At 33.5% G+C, this 20304-nt stretch overlaps 1 protein-coding gene across 1 annotated transcript in view; it reads left to right on the top strand.

Annotated features, from left to right (window-relative positions):
- The window catches only part of LOC122268729 (leucine-rich repeat-containing protein let-4-like), a 212284-nt gene extending 192263 nt beyond the window's left edge, over positions 1 to 20021 (top strand). Inside the window, exon 6 of the mRNA XM_043038834.2 lies at positions 17875 to 20021. Within this exon, the coding sequence (XP_042894768.2) occupies positions 17875 to 18122 (248 nt within the window). The 3' untranslated portion in view covers positions 18123 to 20021. The remainder of the gene's footprint in view (positions 1 to 17874) is intronic.
- The last annotated feature ends 283 nt before the right edge of the window (positions 20022 to 20304 follow it).

The raw sequence follows: 20304 nt of genomic DNA on the forward strand, positions 1-20304 counted from the left end.
GGCACATGTCCNAATGAGCGCTAACCTCTGATTGGTCCATTTGTGAGTTTGATAGTATACGTCATCGAGTTCAAGATGAGCGTTCGATGACGTACACTATCAAACTCACAAATGGACCAATCAGAGGTTAGCGCTGATTTCCAGCTGATGGCGTCCTGTCCTAATAAACCAGGCCTTTAAAATATGCGATATACATGGTTATGAAAATATTCGTTTTATGAAAAAAATTTAATGACGTCACTCTTTTTGTTTCAGAATTCAAAGAATTGCTGAAGGAGCTTTAGATGTTTTGGAATCAGTTGAATGGCTGTATCTGCATTCTAACGAGCTGAAGGAGTTGCGCTTCAACACATTTAGAAACATTATCGATAATCTTCATGTTCTTGATCTACATGGTAAATTCCTGATTTTTTTTGAACTATTTATTTTCTGTTTTATATTCCTTGTTGCTAGGCTACTGATGAAAAAAATTCTCTGATTTTCTTCATCCATACAGACTGTTAGTTGCTAGGCAACAGACCTGTCTTTTTAAAAAAATTCTCTGATTTTCTTCATCCATACAGACTGTTAGTTGCTAGGCAACAGACCTGTCTTTTTAAAAAAAATTTTTGATTTTCTTCATCCATACAGACTGTTAGTTGCTAGGCAACAGACTTGTCTTTGAGGAAAAAAAATTCCAAACAGAGATTTTTTTTCAAATAGAGAATTTTTAGATTTTGTTTGAAATTATGTGACCTGAATCTATAGATTTTAATTATTTACTAGGGTTCTTCAACTTTTTTAAGGAGTGAAATACACTGGTGTTAGAAATTAAGAGAATTTACAGAGTCTGTTGATTATCTCTAAAACTACTGGACCGATTTTAATTAAATTCGATTTGTACATACATTGTTACAATACAAAACAAATAAACATTCAACAATTGTAATGCACAAGCATGATCGTGCGTAACAATCCGTTGGAGTCGGAAGGTATGAAACAGCGGTTGCAGAATAAGCAACAAAAAATGGATTAATAGGAGGTATGGTCCCTCTTACTGATATACAAGCCTTGCAGCGTGATTTGTTAAAATAAGACAGCTTATCATTTTCTATAACAATTGCTCTGTGGCAATTTCATACCTTCCGACTCCAACGAGTGTTACGAGCGATCATGAGTGTGTATTACAGTTGTTGAATGGTTATTTGTTTTGTATTGTAACAATGTATGTACAGATCGAATTTAATTAAAATCGGTCCAGTAGTTCTAGAGATAATCAACAGACTCTGCAAATTCTCTTAATTTCTAACACCAGTGTATTTCACTCCTTAAAAAAAGTTGAAGAACCCTAGTAAATAATTAAAATCTATAGATTCAGGTCACATAATGTCAAACAAAATCTAAAAATTATCTATTTGAAAAAAAATCTCTGTTTGGAATTTTTTTTTTAAGACAAGTCTGTTGCCTAGCAACAAACAGTTTGTATGGATGAAGAAAATCAGATAATTTTTTTCATCTCTGCAAATTCTCTTAATATCTTACACTAGTGTATATATCCAGGCAAAAGTGGTAGTGGGCATTGCAGATACAATTTTTTTCTGTATCAAATTATATCATTTGGGAGAAGTATGGCTTCTAAATTTTGCTCAAAATCATCAAAATTTCCTCTCACTGAATTTGCACCGCCTTTAAACTTCCACGAGAGGCATCTCTGCCCTCCCTCCTTGAGAATATTTAATGAATTTTAAGGATAAAAAGTAAGATTTCTCCCCAAAGAATATTTCCTAACTCAAATATATAACCGTTTCAAACCTAACTAAGAGCAATGGTATTGTCGGTGTTTTCTTCCAAAATTTAGAGGCTATACTTTTGTCAGAAGGCACTATTTGATTAAAAAAAGATTTTTTTTCATCCGTAGTGTCCACGTGAGCTGTTCACTTGTGCCGGATATTACGTTTCGGTTCGAAAAAAAAAGAAAAAAAAAACAGTTCGAAAAAAAAGGCACCCTATTGAGCCCTCACGCTCTTTGTCTGCTGAATCGGTCGAAATCATTTCGACGCTCACACTCAGTCTAAACCGAATTAATAGAATTGACTTTGTAGTGTATCTGCCATTAAAAAAATACAATTCCAATTCACTAGTATATAAGACATGTTAACTCGATTCTATGTTGGGGTGCTTGCTACTTGTGACTGCGACATTATCCACCTCCTCATGCTGTTGCTACTCAGTCTAGATCAATCAGCGTCGTCCTGCATACACTCGACTGCTCATGGCAACCCAGGAGCAACCACGACTGGTAACTTAATATAGCTCTCACGATCAGCAAATGTACGGCGATCTTTATACAGCTCTCCCGGCTTCTCACAAAACAGAAATGAATCAACTAGTGGTATCCGTTCATCAAATTCTATCTCAGATATAATTCTGGTGGGGGAGTACTGTAGTGTATCTATCTTCTTGCTGACTGGACTCGTTCCTAGGCTGGTGTGGAGCCGGACCAGTAGTCAAGCTTTGGGCTATATGGTAAAGGGTCCATAATGACCTAGGCACATGTCCGAAGCTTGGAGAAAAGAAAAAAAAAGTGTATTGACCACTACAAATATACAATTCCAATTCATTAGTATATAAGACGTGTTAACTCGATTCAATGATGGGGGTACCTTTTCATAGATGAAGGTTGACATTGTCGATAGCTACATCTACACAAGTTCAACACGCACATCCAAAAGTGAATTGAATCTATAGAATTTCAAATTGATAGATTTCTGTTCAACACTGTGGGGACTGAATTTATAGAATTCCGGTTGAGACACACACAGGGACACTGTGAACTGAATCTAAATTTCAATTCAACACTTACCCACTGTGTGAATAGAATCTGAAGAATTCAGTTCGACACGCACTCTCTATGAGAACTGAATCATCGGAATCGAACTTTGGATCGCAATACTTTCGCGTCGTACATTGGCGAGAAAAATTAAATATGATCAGAGACGACAAAATCTCCTTGTACGTCTTAAATTTTTTTTTTAATAATAGCAGCTCTGAGCTTCCATAAAAGAGTAATATTTCGTTGCCGGAGTTGGCCAGCTAATTCATATTTGATTTATTGGTAACCCAACGATGTCCTGTTGCCCACGCTTCTAATTTTGAACCCAGTCCAGAAGACAAGAGAACTCTTAGACGTTGGAACAAACGTACATTCAGGGAGGGCTCTTTTAAAGAAACCAACTATCTATCATGGAAAGGAAAACTGTATAAACCTTCATCAGTTAGCCTTACATAAGGAGCAAACAGCACAATTTTTCCAGAACTAAAAATATAGTACACTATAGACAACTTTAATGTTTTATTTTATTTTATAACCGTCGTTGAACAGCCGAGCCAATTTTTGGGTTTACGACTACTAATGTTCAATCAAGTAACCTCGTAATTTTGAACCTAATCCAGAAGACAAGGGTACTTCTGGACCAAGTATTGGGAGAAATTTGCTTACGTGGAGGACTTTTTGATAGAACTAACCTACATTTGCGTTACATGGAGAGGAAGACCACGGGTACCTCACACGGTTAGCCTGACAGGACTGACCACTGAGGAAATTTTACTTTAGTACTGTGGTCGGTCTAAGCCGGATGCGGAATTCGTATCAATTCGTTCGAGGAAGGCCGCGTTTGCGGAATTCGTTCGAGGAAGACCACGGGTACCTCACACGGTTAGCCTGACAGGACTGACCACTGAGGAAATTTTACTTTAGTACTGTGGTCGGTCTAAGCCGGATGCGGAATTCGTATCAATCAGCCTACGCTGGGATTCGAACCCGGTTCACCTAATTGGAAGGTGACCGCTCTATCCCCTGAACCATCATGGCTCTATAGCTTTAATATAGTTCAAAACAGAAAATTAAATTTTGAATATATTTTTTTTAGGAAAATGAATTCCACTTTTAGGACTTAGTTCATAATTTAAGCGCCCATTGCAATTTAATAAATATTCAACTAACAATTATGAACTAGTTTTTTCATACTTAATAATATAATAGCACAACTGCTACAGTTAAAAGTTTTTTTCTTCCAATATTGGCAAAGAATAAGCTCTTTTTTTACACATAAAGTTAATAAATTTAATGGGAATTAGTTATATTTTTTGAAATAAATATATTATTGGAATCGTATTTATTAATTTTTTCCGTAGATTTAAATTTAGTTTCCTTTTCATTAAATTGAAAAGCCAATAGTTATTTCGGAGTCAATGGATTCATTAATGAATAATTCCAAACTACCATTTAAATTATTGCTTCTCTAAAGCTACCACCTTTTTATGACATTCTAGAAAATGTTTTTCTAAAAGGAAGAAAAAATTATCGAACAAAAGAAAGAATATTGAATAAAAATGTGTGCACATTGTCTCAAGTGCTTACGCATTACACAAAATCGATATATCGGATAAAAAAAAAGTAAATCCTAACGATAAACTTTGTTTTCTAAAAAAGAAAAAATTTCCATCGTACTCTAAAAACGTACTCCAGCTAATTAGTAAAGCCATGATTCGGTTTCAATACTTTGGCTCTTTTGAAAGTAATGAAAAAATCAAAATAAATGGAATAAACGTTTTAAATTTACTTTTGTGTAAACTTTGTCTGATAATCCTTCATTACGAACGATATTGGAAGAAACTGCATCTAATGTCTGATATTAAAATAACTTCTTTCGCATTGAATTTGTTGTTTAGTTCTTTTCTTTGTTATTTATTCTGCAAAAATAGCTGTGAAGAATAAATATTTGATTTTTGACTCTGTTTGGAGAGCATTTTAGAAAGTAGTTTAATTGAATTTACTAAAGAAACATTAAAGTAACGTAAATAGATTGAAAAATATATCATTTGTTTTTTTTTCAGTTTTCAAAAAGTTTTAATTCACAAAAAGAAAACTCGATGCTATTTTAAGCTTTACTGTACAAACTTTTTTTAAAATTAAATAGCTAAACAACAAAATATTTGAATAAGTTTAAGCAACTTCTTATTGTTTATTTTTTAAATTTTATATGACTTACTTTTTTTTTTAAAAAAAAGTTTTTTTTATGAGATATTTCTAGAAAGCATTTGTGCAAAATAAAGCCACGTGATCACGGCAAAACGAGGGGCTCATATTTCGTGAAAAATGTATGTTCTAATAGTTTCTAGAAAGATAAAAAGCTAGATTTTTTCATAACTGGTGTTGAACGAGTTATGAAAAGTTTATATTACTTACAGTCACTGGCTAAATTATTAGACGCTCTATAAGATTCTATGTAAAATCTTAATTATCAGGTGACACTATATTGTTTTTACGCGACTCAAACCGGTTTGCACTTGTTTACCTTCGTGTATCAATGGGTTGAATTAGACCATATAGAATATAAATTCAACGATAGGATAAATTAGACGTTATATTATATAAAAATAGAATATTTATTACATCAGGTATTATATTAGTACTAGTGGTCTGCACCCCCTGCTCGCTAACGCTAGCCGACCCCCGAAAATTGCTTCGCAAACCAAGCTCGCTTCGCTCGCTACTATCTTAGGTACATTGCAAATGCTTAAAATTCTAAGAATTCAAAACAATCATTCAAATCCATATAACAACTTTTTCTTAAAAAAAAAAATTACATCTTTTTAGTAAATACTAAGTCATTAAAATAAATTTGAATTCAAATAAATGACATGTCATTCGTTAAACCTATTAGAAATGTGCTATAGTATAAANATATAAATATATATTATAATAATTAGACCAAATTATGAGACGCACTGTGTTTTTTTTTTTTTAAATTACATGATTTGCAAGAATTTATAGGCTATACTTTTTTATTTAAACCTACATGTAATGGGTTTTTATGCAGGAGATTTTTTATATACTTCCTATTTGTATTTATTTTTAACGTATTGCATTACTATGTTAGCCAATTGATAGACGTAACGTAAACAAGTGCAAACCGCGTAAAAGCAATAAAGCTGTATAGTATCACCTGATATTTAAGATTTTGCGTAGAATCTTATAGTGCGTCGAGTAATTTGGCCAAGGACTGTACATGCATATTTATAACAGCGAACTTTATTTTCAGCAGTTGAAAAACAGCATTAAATACAGTAGCAACCCCCCCTCCCACTTGGTATCGATTGTAGACAATTAGATGAAATCCAAACTTACCTTCATTGGAGTTTTCGGAAGCATTAATATGTACGGTGTAAAAAACATTTTGCATTTCGTCTTTAATGCAACCTTTAAATTGAATAAGTGAACTTGTTGTATGCCTGTTTAGGCAGTGGGGGTGCGATTTTTCTTATTTTTCAGTGGCGCCATCGATGGCCAGGAATTCGACTTCTACTTACGCCATTCACACAACCACAACCCGTTTATAGGGCGGTTCACATTCACACAGAAAGGAGAAAGGACATGGAACACACAGAGAGAGAATGAAACATCCATGCCTTGCCCGGGATTCGAACCCAGGACCTTTCTGATGCAAGGACTAAGTCGTTGATTGTGGGGGGGGGACTATTGTTATATGTTCTTTCAATGATTTTGAAATATTAAAAAAAAAAAACCTCCATCTCTGAGTTATTATCAATTTAAAGTAAAAAGCAAGAAAGAAAAATTAATCTTTTTACCGGTGTTTAGCACATTTAAAAATGTTTGCTTCTTATGTGTAAAATTTAAAAAACTATTGTGACTGTGTAATTTAATTTCATACCCCCCAAAAATATTGACCGCTGCGTGCCTATGTGATAATTAAAAAAAATTAATTTGTTCCTTACTCATAAAACAAGTTTATAAAGTACTCATATAATTTTTGTTTATTAATAGTCAATAAATTCTTCAAACCTTAATAATTTATACAAGTATAAAATTTAAGTTCTATTAGAAGCTTTAAGGTACCCAGAGTGTATTTTATTTTATTTTTCATAGCGAAAGCGCTTCGAATTGCAGCCTACAATAAAAATGTCAGCGACATACCCCCCCCCTCTTCATTCTGCAGATCGTGACATATTAAAAGCAAGATCATTAGAAAGAGACACCACTCTGCAGTGGTCATAAAGAAAGAAGAAATTCTGCAGAAGTAATAAAATAAACTTTTTCTTAATGGAAGAAAACACTTTTTCTTCGGAATCATTATATTCTTTTCCTCAAAATTTCAACATCGAAACCCGGGTTTTGAATGAATGGGACATCACAAAAAACGTCTTAGGTTACAGGCTATGGCGAGGCTGCAATCAAACCACATCACTATAACTATAAAAAAAAAAATGTCGATTTCTTCGTTTGCTTTTTCCCCAGGGCGTATTTCATCTCTTTTATTTAGTTTTCGTTTCTTCATTAAATATATTGAGTTCTTAAGCAGTGCTCGAGACAATAGTCTCCCATTCAATTCCCAAATATTTCTTGCTATTTCGGAATTTAAGAAAGAAATTGGCGGTAAATATTGGAAAATAGAAAGCGATGTTTTTTCGATGTTTCATTTTCCTTTTGGGTGACTTTAAAGCTTCACTAAATAAGGATGTTTTTAAAAAAAAGACGAAAGAGCGAATAAAATGACTTTTCATCAAAATGAAGTATTTAATTTTGTATTCAACCTCTCATGGGGGCCTTCATTTCAGCACTAAAAAATGTATGGTGCAATATCACTTCGAATCTGATGTTCAACAATTTAAATAATTGTCCGAAAAAACACTTTATTTCAGGTTAATACCAAATCAAGCACATTTAAATCGTATTCTTTAAAGCGGGAAATGTTTACACTAATCCCACGCTCATTCGCACCAAATTTGAACTATTTTCCCTTTTAAAAACACCAATGGTGCTTTTTAGATATCATCCGTCATTTGTTTTCTATTCAGTTCGAGTTGGCGGGAGTATGTTGTTCTCTTTACTGATACTTTTCATTTACGGAAACCAAAGTTCGCCGACAAAATATGCATTAATATATTAGTAGTGTAATAGGAATAATTAATATTTTAATTTTTAAATCTTTTTGAACTTGACATTATAGTATATGACATTATATATACGAATGACATTATAGTATAATTTATATGATAGTATAAATCATATGATAGTATAAATTATATGATAATATACTTCATATGATAGTATAAATTATACTTTTTGCGCTTCGGGTTTGTTAAGCCTAATTCGATCTTTATAAATTGAAATAATCATTATAAACTGCATTAAATGACTTTATAAAGCATAATTTATAGGATAGTATAATTTATATGATAGTGTACTTTGTATGATAGTGTACTTTATATGATAGTGTACTTTATATGATAGTATAAATTATACTTTTTACTCTTCGATTTTGTTAAGCCTAATTCGAATTCATGTTACGATTCTCCTTGTGCCACGCTTTTGTTTGATTTGGATGGATGATTCTTACTTTGTTTTGTATCGTAAAAATAACTCTTTTGACTCTTAACTGTATCTTATCATACTATAACAGGGTGCGTAGCGTTCGTAAAAAGTACTTAAAGGTGCTTTTTATTAGATTTCGTTTTTTGAAAGCTTTTAAAGGTGCTTTTTTCAGCTGGCGTTTTTAAAAAGTGCTTTTTTTCACGAATAATTTTTTTCCTTCAGTAATATCTGGCGGATCCCCTGCATTTCACGAAAAATAGGGTGTTTGCTACGTAATCATTCACACGGACTTCATGTCGTACCCACGTTATGACTTGCGCATGCGCGCACACTCGAAACTGAAACCCGAGTGCTCCAATTCGGATAGAGTCAGATCCTTATTAAATGTTTTTCTTTTTAATTTATAATTTTATTCTTGTTTATTTTATTTTACTTCTAACACTTTTTTTGATGTAGGGGGTAAGGGTACTTTTGTTCTGAGTTCAGAGTCAAGTTGAATTCACTCGGTGATGTGGGAAAGTACTGCTGGTTTCGATTTACGTCCGTTTCTTTTTTAGTTTTTTTTAATGCTAAAACTGTTCATAAAAAGTTTTTGTTTTTCAATAATATCATTGATTCAATATGAATTTTTGAGTGCTTGAAAATTTTTGTAAAGTGCTTGAAAAGTTTATAAAAAGTGCTTATTTTTGATTCAAAGATTTGGCTACGCATCCTGTATAATAATGAATTTTAGAATTATATATGAATACGAAAAATGGCGGCAGTAGTGTAAAAGAACATTCTTTTGGTGTAGTGATAAGCACCAAGAATCAAGAATTAGTTATGTGTGATGTTTCATTCCATCACTATAGAGTGAAGTAGGTGCCTCCATTTTCGGTGTTTAAGGTACCCTAAAATTTTTACAGTGTATTAACTTTGGCTAAATTTTTTTCATCTTAAAATGTGATTCCTATTGTTTGAATAAATTTGCTGCTCAAAACGATGTAGTGTAAAATATAAAATTATATTTTTCGAAGTTGTTCTGAAAGTTTTAAAATCGTTTTAAAAATCGAATCAAAATTATGGGAGGAAGTACAATGTTTAATGTGAGTTTTGTGTGTTTGTCAAAGAGATTTTTAATAGACAAAAATACTGTTAAAGCTCAGCAACAACGTGAGGAATCGACCATTTTTTTTGCTGAGTTTAAGCCAGGTCGTGAGGCCCGATGTCTGATTGGTAGCTCTTCGCGCTTTCGTACCACTGGTCCTGGGTTCGATCCTCGGGCCGGACAAAGTTGACTCAGCCTTTCATCTCTTCAGTGGGTCGATAAAATGAGTACCGAGCATGCTTGGGGACTAAACACTGGGGGTTCCGCGTTTCTCTGACCACTCAACCGGAACATTTGATCCTGCACCTCAGAGCCCAAGGTGAAGAAAACTGAGATGTGCACTGTAGGCCTTGGCCCTCTATGGGCTGTCGCGCCACTGAGTTTAGTTTAGCTTTAAACCAGGTCGTAAGAACACCGATAATACTCTAAGCTCGGGACTCCACATCAATATAGTTTTTCACAGCCGTAAATTAAAGTTGCCGGAGATATTGATGTTGTTGTAGTTCATTGACGTCGCACTAGAGCTACACTATGGGCTATTTGCGACGGTCTGGGAAACATCCCTGAGGATGATCCGAAGACATGACATCACGATTTTGATCCTCTGCAGAGGGGATGGCGCCCCAGCTTCGGTAGCCTGACGACCAGCACGCGAAGTCGAGCACTTTACGGTTGAACAGTTTAACGAGGACCTGTACCGCATACCCTCGGCCCCTACGCAGACTGATCCAAGTGGTCACCCACCAGCACACTGACCGGACATTCTCTTTAACATCCAAAAAATTGTAATATTCAACCGATTAGAAATTGAACTAGAGGTAGGCCCAGACAAAAGTAGGATCGCTGAATGAATGAGGCTAACGCATTAGGAAACAACTGAAACACCCTGGTGAGGAAGGGAGCTGATGGAGAAATGATTCTAAAGAAGGGTTTGTCTCACAAAGGGGCTGTAGAGTTAATTAAGAAAAAAAGGAAGCAGTATTTTGTATGAAATTTTGTATATGGAATAAGATGGTTTTCCAGACGGTGCCCTGTTTTCTCACTGTTGAAGGAAACCAACTGTGTGTTGATGACTTAAAGTAATACTAGGAGGCTCCGCCTCCTGCTCGCTAGCACTCGCCAAACCTCGAGAATTGCTACGCAATCCTATGTGGTTAACGCTGTGAACCATGGCTCGCTGCGCTCGCTCGCCAATGAACACAATGTTCTAGCACAAAGACATAATATATTATCATCAAAGAAATAATATATTATCATCAAAGACATAGTATTTTATCATCAAAGACATAGTATTGTACTTATGTAGAAGAATTCTACCAATGTTCTTATTGGCTTTTAAAAAAGTATATTAGCTATTTAGATTGTACATGGTGAAAAAATCAAAACATTAGCTAAATAAGAAACATATTAGCAAAATAAATTATCAAATATTGCTTCACTAATATTCTGCATTTTAAAGCGTGAAAATTCAATGCATAAATAAACGCGAAATATAAAAAAATTCAATGCATTCAATACAAACACTTAAACGTTTTTTAGACGTTTAGGTAGCTCCCAGTAGAAAAATATCAATTCAACAGCGGCCTTTTAAAGCATTCTCACTTCAATTAATTAATTAATTCCTAATTGAGTTTAAATTAAATATTGTCATGTTTTTAGTGCATGAATCTGAATTGAACAACCTGATAATGCTCACTCTGGTTATTGTTATCTGGTTGCTCACTACGTGCTCTTGCGCGCCGAATCCAATCAATTAAAAATGAAAACTGTTGCCAGCGCGAGAAAAGAAATATCATCGGTTTTATTGATACATACATACATACGTACGTATTAGCGTTTTATATAATACTAGGAGGCTCCGCCCCCTGCTCGCTAACGCTCGCCAACCCCCGAGAATTGCTACGCAATCCTATGTGGTTCACGCCGTGAACCATGGCTCGCTGCGCTCGCTCGCCAATGAACACAATGTTCTAGCACAAAGACATAATATATTATCATCAAAGACATAGTATTTTATCATCAAAGACATAGTATTGTACTTATGTAGAAGAATTCTACCAATGTTCTTATTGGCTTTTAAAAAAGTATATTAGCTATTTAGATTGTACATGGTGAAAAAATCAAAACATTAGCTAAATAAGAAACATATTAGCAAAATAAATTATCAAATATTGCTTCACTAATATTCTGCATTTTAAAGCGTGAAAATTCAATGCATAAATAAACGCGAAATATAAAAAAATTCAATGCATTCAATACAAACACTTAAACGTTTTTTAGACGTTTAGGTAGCTCCCAGTAGAAAAATATCAATTCAACAGCGGCCTTTTAAAGCATTCTCACTTCAATTAATTAATTAATTCCTAATTGAGTTTAAATTAAATATTGTCATGTTTTTAGTGCATGAATCTGAATTGAACAACCTGATAATGCTCACTCTGGTTATTGTTATCTGGTTGCTCACTACGTGCTCTTGCGCGCCGAATCCAATCAATTAAAAATGAAAACTGTTGCCAGCGCGAGAAAAGAAATATCATCGGTTTTATTGATACATACATACATACATACGTACGTATTAGTGTTTTATATAATATAGATAGATTTGGAGATGTTATGGAGTAGTCAAACAAAGTGGCTCTTTACAATTGTATGTAATAAAGGATGAGACATGGGTCTACCACTACCCTCAAGAATTAAATAGGCAGTCGGCAGGGACATAAGCGGCAGCCGCCTAAAGAGTTCAAAAACACAAAGATTGGTCAGAAAATCCTGTTAGATTATTTTTCTTATTATTTTTTTCATCCTTCGGTGTCTCATGGATCCCAGTCCAAGATGTCCTGGTTAGTTCTTTGAGTTCTAGTTCTTTAATCGTTCAATTCTTTGTATTATCGTAAACTTTTATCAGACTTTTTTTTTAATCCATTTTACTCGCTTTCGATCTTTTCTGATATAAACATTTCACTGTAATTCTTTTTGTTGATCAACGTTCAGTGATTGGTCCAAATCGTTGACATCAAAGAAAGGATATTTAAAAATTTAAGGCCCCAAATAAAAAAAATAATTGTGAGATAGGGTTGATATTTACGACAATGTCGAAAGTCAGGAAGGTTGAAATGGAACGTGCCCACTTCCATTCTTTGCTATGACCTCTATCTCCCTTTTTTTTGTTTTGTTTGGAATGTTCTTTTTCTTCTAGTAAATGAGAGACACGTAAAGTCCACTAAAGCCGTGGAATTTTGTGGACATAAGCTCGGGATCATCATCATAAAGGAGTTGATCGCTGGCGACGTTCGGTTTATCTTTAACGGCATCCTGTAGAATCTTAACCGGACATTCTAAAAAGCAAACAACATCTTCCTCCTCTTCACAGTGATCAACGCTCTTTCTTATCTTTTTACTTTGACCCCCCTACACACTAACTTCTTAAAAAGAAAGATGCTTGGTTTTCATTCTTTTCTGTTCGTGAAAAGAAAATGTAATTAAAGTTCTGAGTCGTTCTAAAAAAATGAGTTCTGATTCTATCCTTTTCGTTGTTTGCTTTCCTGCACACACGCCAACTATTAAAGTTTTTTAACCAACTATTTTGGGACCGGGATAGCCTGGTTGGTAGGGCGCTCACCTCGCGTTCGTGAGAATAGGAGTTCGAATCCAGTTGACTGAAGATTGCAGTAAATGGTGACTGGTGCACGTTAAATGTGTCGGGTCACAAAGCCTTCCATGTTCCCATAACAAATTATACCTCTGGGGGTACTGAATTGGAGATCGATCGCTCTCTGGTTCAGGTGAAAATTACGATCTGTGGATGAATGAAAGGATGTGTGAATGGATCTTCCCTATAAAACGGGAGTGACGTATGTGTGTGGCAAAAGTCGATTTCTTGGCCATAGATGGCGCTACTGGAAAATAAGAACAATCGCACCCCCTTTGCCTTAATGGCGGATGACAACATCCATAATATTTAAATAAATGTTTGAAATATAAATAAATTTTTAAAGTCAGTAAAAATTATTTCAAATAATTAATAATTTAAATAATGAAATATTTTAAATAACTATTAAAATAATTGCAAGCCCCGCTGCTGTTTTTGGCGTTAATGTTTAAAGTATTTTTGCTGCAAAAATATTTTATGAGTTAGGAACTTGAAATTATAAAGGTGTATAAAAACGTGCAGGGAATACGACAAAATGGAGGAAAAAAAATTCGTTCAATAAATAATTCGAGAATTATAAACTGTTAAACAACTTGTCGTGAAAAGTATAAAGCAGGAATACAATTGAAATTTGACACGCTGAAAGGACTATATTTGTTTAAGAACTTCACAAGCTTGTTTTGAAAATTCAAGTTATTGTAAAATTATTGCAATTTTATCTTGTTGTTTTTTCACAACTTTTCACACTTTTTTGTTGTACGTTACATTTTATTTTACTATGCAAAAACAATAAGACTTGAAAGTACGAAGGTGTTTAGAGAAATGTACAAAAAAAATAACATACAATTATTAGTTCATTTGTTATTAACTTTAAAATTTAAAGTAAAATAATATTCTGTGAACCATAGAAATGTGTAATTACAGAACTAAAATTTGACATTCTAAAAGAGCCATTTCCATTTATGAGCTTAACGCAATATTTTACTGTGAAATACGATACCTGCAAATGACGTAATGTGGGTATCTCGATCCTGATTGGTTGTTGAAGCATGGCATTTGTTTACGTTAGCAACTACTCCTTCCTATCTATTTCGAGTAAACCATGCCCATCAAGCATCAACTCTCTTAAGTGACGCATTATATATTTTTTCACAAAGATTTTAATTCTTTCACTATATATTTCTAACTTAGCACTTCGACAGGTACGAAGCCCTGTAGAACATAATAAATTTAATTATGCCTCGGAATTTCTAGGTACACAAAACATATATATATATATTACAGTTACAATAAAATACTTGAACAAATAATAAGTTAAGTAAAGAAACGTAGACGGGAAGGAATTACATTTCTACAAATTCGATGTGCGATACAGCGCTGTATTCAATTAATATCGCGTTAATTAACATTCTAACTTATGTAGAGAAAGTTAGCTCAACTTTAACACGCCATTTCAGCTTATATTATCATAAGTCACATGTCAGGGTATCCGTGATCTTCTTGAAATGGAAGTACTACCTAATTTCAACTTGTTCAAACGTTATTACTATTTTAACTACAGTTTTCGAGGATTTTGCTTTATTTATTTATTTATTCTTCTTCTCTGAATAATTATTTACCCATTGTAAACTCTGGCGAACTTTCATAAGCGTGTGAGAGACTTAATGTCTAAAATAAGAAAAAAAAATAATGAATCAATGTAACAAAAACATCAGAGAGATGGTTTTAGACAAGAAACTTGACATCTGTAACGGAATTTTTCAAAATATAACTACTAAAAGGAAGAAAAAAAACTGTTTCTAATTCAAACTGATTCAATATGATATAAGTTTATCGTTATTGTTTGTTAGCAAGTAAAATTCTATTTCTTCTTATAATTTAGTTTTTAACAATTTTTTTCAAGTACATTTGATTATAATTTTTCAAATTCAAGTAATCGCTCAGTTTATTAAATTTATATGTTACTGTGAATGATCGAAATTGGTGGTTTACTTCCACCGGTGAATGTTGACAATCACATAGTCACTTCGGTAAATGCACAAAATATATATTAGGTCTAGTTAAGTGACACTGCCTGGTATACATTTGCCCGATATGCCATACATCAATGTTTTTTAAGGTCAAGTGTTACAGCCCGGTATGCATATAGCCGGTAATCCAAACACTGATGCTTTAACAAAATGTGCTTTCGTAATAATTATTAAAATTAAATATTTTATAAACAAAATCTTTTTTTTTTAATCGCAGAAAAACAACAAATAGAAACAATCACCGAGTTACTGAGCAGGGACTTCAAGATATATAAAGCACTAATGAGTATATAAATATAAGCAGTTTTTTTTAATTGGGTGACAAAGAGACAGAGTCAAACGAGTGAGCATTTATAAATAATTTCAAATTAAATTATAATCTATTCCTTTTAGATACTTTTTGCGTGGTCCAGTAAAAGCTGAAATAGGCTGAGCTGTAAGGTGGGCAGAAATGATAGTTTAAATGCGAACCATTCAATTTAATTAAAATGATATACATTTTTGCTTTTATTATGCTTAATTAATTTTAAGAGGTCGCATAATAATTTTCTATTTGTGTATGTTACATTAAAGCTTGTTAGAGAATAAAGGACCTAAAACTGCTGCATTTCCAAACATTGAAAATTATAATTGCGTACAGACGGAAATTTTGTAAATTATTTTTTTAAAGTATAATTTTCAAGGATTAGTTAATTGTATACAAATCAAATTACAGTGTATATGTTAACGTGAACAACCGAAATCAAAAGAATGTCGACTTCCGGTGAATGTCAACAATCACATAGTCGCTTTGGTGAATGTCCGAAATATTTGTTACACCCGATTTGATATTAATTTATTCGTCGATATTATATTTATTCGGTAATTTAATATTTGCTGAGGATAGATTAGAAGAAATATAAGTGTTTGGAGTCCCAGTTATATGCATACAGTGGCACTGGCACTGAACCTTAAAAAAACATCAGTGTAGGGCAGTGTTTGCCAAACTTTTGACTTTTGTGTACCTTTTCTAAATTTTTCGCAACGCTGTGTACCACTAATAAAAAAAATGAATGTATCTCTTACTATAAAAAAAATGATCTAAAGTTAAAAATCACAACTGGCTGTTGATACCAGTAATTATTAACTGTTATTCTGCAAAAAAAATAGCCAATAGAAAAATACGTAATTGTTAATTTTCATGGCTAACTTCATTTTTAAATAAAAGTTTTTGAAATGTTCGTTTGTTGCAAGATATTTCGCATAAGGACGCGTATCCCCGCTAAACTGATCCCGTAACCCTGGGGGTACGCTTACCACACTTTGGGAAACACTGGTGTAGGGTATGCCGAGCAAATGTATACCGGGAAGTGGCATTGTACCTTACAAAAACATTGATGTAGGGTATTTCGGGCAAATGTGTACCGGGCAGGTGCACTTAATAAGAAATAGTATAATTTTCGGACATTTACCAAGTCAACTATGTGATTGTCAACATTCAACGATGGAAATCAACAACCACCCATATCGATTATTCACAGTATTGAATTTAAACAGATAAAGAAAAGACAATTCTAAGGTTTCAGAGGATGCATATGTTACATACTTTGAGAGCAACTTCTTAAAAAGAGTAACAGAGCATGCATATAAAGCTGTGCTATAATAAATAAAAAGCTCCCAACGGGTGGAGCAAGCTAGATCACAGAAAGGGACTGCGGTAGCAATTCCGTGAGCAATTGGGCTCAGCGAGCAGGAATTGGAGCTTCCTATCCGAAGTCAAAATTCTTGATGGTCCTCTCAAAACATTTTGATGGTTTATGTTGGTTTCAGTGCGATTCATGATGGTCCAGCATCATTTGATGGTCACCATCATCCAACATTTTTCACTATGCTTTCATGATTTTCGATATATCGACAAACTTCCATCATGGAATGATGGAAAATTCTACTTTAATACTATGATGGTTTTGCCTCAAGAGTGGTTTGATTCTTATGGAGCAACACTCCATGATGGTTCCAACCATACATTTCCATGATGTTTTAACGGGAATACTTGTTGATTATCAGGAATATACCATCAAAATTAGTTTTTTTTAATGTTGGACCATCATAAATCAGTCGGAAGGAAAATGTTACTTTAATGCCATGATGGTTAGCCATCAGGAGAAGTTTGATTCTCATGAGCCAACAATTCATGATGATTCACAATGGTTCATGATGGTTTCAACTCTACATTTCTATGACGATTTAAATGGGAATTCTTGTTGATTCTCAGGAGTATAAAATCAAAAAAAATTGTTTTTTTTTTTATATTGGACCATCAAAAATCAGTCTAAATTCCTACACTGGGATGATGGTGGTTCATGATCGTTCCAACATTTGATTTCTAAGAAACTATGATGGAAATTTCTGTTCGTTCACCATGAACAAACCATAAAAAAAATGCTTTTTTATATGTTGAACCATCTAAAATCTCCTAGAATTCCTTTTTTGGGGTGATGGTTACTTATGTTGGTTACCATCAAAAATATAATGAAATGATTGATGGTTACCATCAAGATTATGTTGGTCCATCAATGGAAAACCATCAGAAATTTTGAGTAGGGACAATATGCTCACTTATGTGCTCACAAAATCGATACAATTTCTTCTCTGGTTTACGTTATGTTTTTGAGCCATTGTATATCATAATAAATGGCGTTTTCATAGCAAAAGTATCAAACAAAAATGTGATATATTCTTTCTATTTTTTCAGATAACCCATATCATTGTGACTGCGATATTCTGTGGTTCAGAGACTGGCTCCATTTAAAAGGTCAGAACGTAGTCAATCTTCCAAAGGAGACGAGGTGCAATACAACCGTGCACGATCAGAAGCCCATCGTCAAACTGACCAATAGCAGTTTCTCTTGTTCCGGCAAGTCGGATATCACGACCAATAGCGTTACACTTCTTTCCCTGCTCCTAATTTCAATGTTAACCTTTATTGTCTCTATTAGATAATAATTTTTTTTCAAAAAAGCAAACGAGTTTTCTTATTTCAAATGTTTTTTATGAACACTTAATACAGATTGGGTAAGTTGTGTGACACGGAACGCAGAGGGGAGAGTTCCGAATCGCTTCCGAATATATCGAATAATTCATACACTGTAAAAATGTTTTAGGGTCACCAAACAATGGTAGCAACTACTTTCGTTAGCCCCACAGATAACTCTTGGTTCTTGGAATCACCAGGAATATTCTATTACACTACTTAGTGCAAAGTGGCTGCCACCACGTTTTGATATTCTTTAACACTAAAATCTATAGTTACATTTAGATATAATACACATGAATCAGCTAATTTATTTTATCGATACAATTATAAAAGAAAGAATTATAAATTATTTTAATTAATTTTAATTTTTAAATAAAATTAATTTCATTATCAAATGTGTACAGAGCACAGAGATAATATGAATTCGAACGATGCCGAACAAAACAGAAGCTAACACAAGTTAAATATTATAAATTCATTTAATACAATTGATAGATTTATGCAAATCTTTTAATGTGAACATAACTTACGCAACTTAAAACATGCATGGCAATTACTGTCTCTGGCCAAATTATTAAACGCACTATAAGATTCTATGTAAAATCTTAATTATCAGGTGATACTGCATTGTTTTTACGTGACTGAAACCAGTTTGCACTTGTTTACGTTACGTGTATCAATTGGTTAACCCCTTAACGATTGGTAAATTTTCAAGAAAACGGTCATAAAAGTGCCTATTTTTTTATTAGTGCTATTTGATTAGTCCTGACATCTAGTTTAAAATAAACTAACTATCTACAATTACCTTAAAAATATCCTGGTACTGCCATCTGGTGCGTAAAATGAGAAATAAAATATTTTTCTGGCAAAAGAAATGAATTAGTCTTATTCTTATGGGAGCGTTACTACTGAACATTCCAGCCAGGAAATATCACGGGAGCAAGAAATAGAGGGCGAAACCTCACCCCGTCATTTTCACGGGAGCGAGAAGGAAGGGGCTAAATAAGACTATTGGATAAATTAGACGAAATATTATATAAATATAGAATATCTATTATTCAGGTATTTTATTCAGAAGATTCTTCCTATTTGTATTTACTTTGAACATATTACATTGCAATATTAACCAATAGGATACACGAAGGTAAACAAGTGCAAACCGCGTGAAAACAATAAAGCTGTATAGTATCACCTGGCAATTAAGATTTTACATAGAATCCTATAGTACGTCTAATAATCTAGTCAGAAACTATATAACAGTTAAATTCTGTTTTTGTGGATTGTTCAGCTGCGTGTGATGCAATAACAAACTGATCCTTCCTCGTTCGTTAGCATTCTGCTGTTGTCGTTTGACTGTTTCCAAACGAACGTCGAAATAGGCGACAATATATTCATAATTAGATCCAAGCTTGGTGTAAGTTACCTCAATTATAGGTGGTTAGACTTAATTACACCCTATAAAGTGTTTATGAACGCTTAACTCGATATACGCTTGTAATTAAGTACACCAGGGATGGCGAACCAATGGCACGCGTGCCAATTATGGCACGTCGTGACACAATATTTTGGGCACCCCACCGACCGCAATTGTTATTGCACTATGAATTGTTATTACACAAATGTTATTACATTATAAAGCATATGTAACAATCAAATTAAAATTCACAAAAACAAACAAAATAATAAACAACAATTAATAAAAAAAATAGCAATTAATACTAAAAAAACATTTAATAACCATAAAAAACAAGTTAACAATAAGTAACTAGCAAAAAAAAACAACAGTCTTGCTTAAACTAACATCTTACAACCTAATATAAGTTATTTGTCATCTAATCTGCAGCAACAGAAGTCACACTGATGTTACTTTAAGTTGAATTACACTTAGTGTTTCGTTGCCGGGCTAATCGTGAGAGGTTTGTTCCGAATGCAGCGCAAAAATTTTAAAATGGAAGTCATTTACAGAAGGTAAATTTGTCCCGATTCTTGAATCAGAAGTTCTCCTGCATTCAGAGCAGATTTCAAAATTATGAGTTTATAGGATTGAATTTAAGAATCTTATATTCGCTGTTGGGTGCCCATGTTATCTCCCAAAAGAGATCTATATTACACGCTTCTAACACAAAAGCGGCCTCAGTTTAAATATCG

Source organism: Parasteatoda tepidariorum, chromosome 10 (assembly GCF_043381705.1).
Source record: "Parasteatoda tepidariorum isolate YZ-2023 chromosome 10, CAS_Ptep_4.0, whole genome shotgun sequence".
NCBI classification, from domain to species: domain Eukaryota; kingdom Metazoa; phylum Arthropoda; class Arachnida; order Araneae; family Theridiidae; genus Parasteatoda; species Parasteatoda tepidariorum.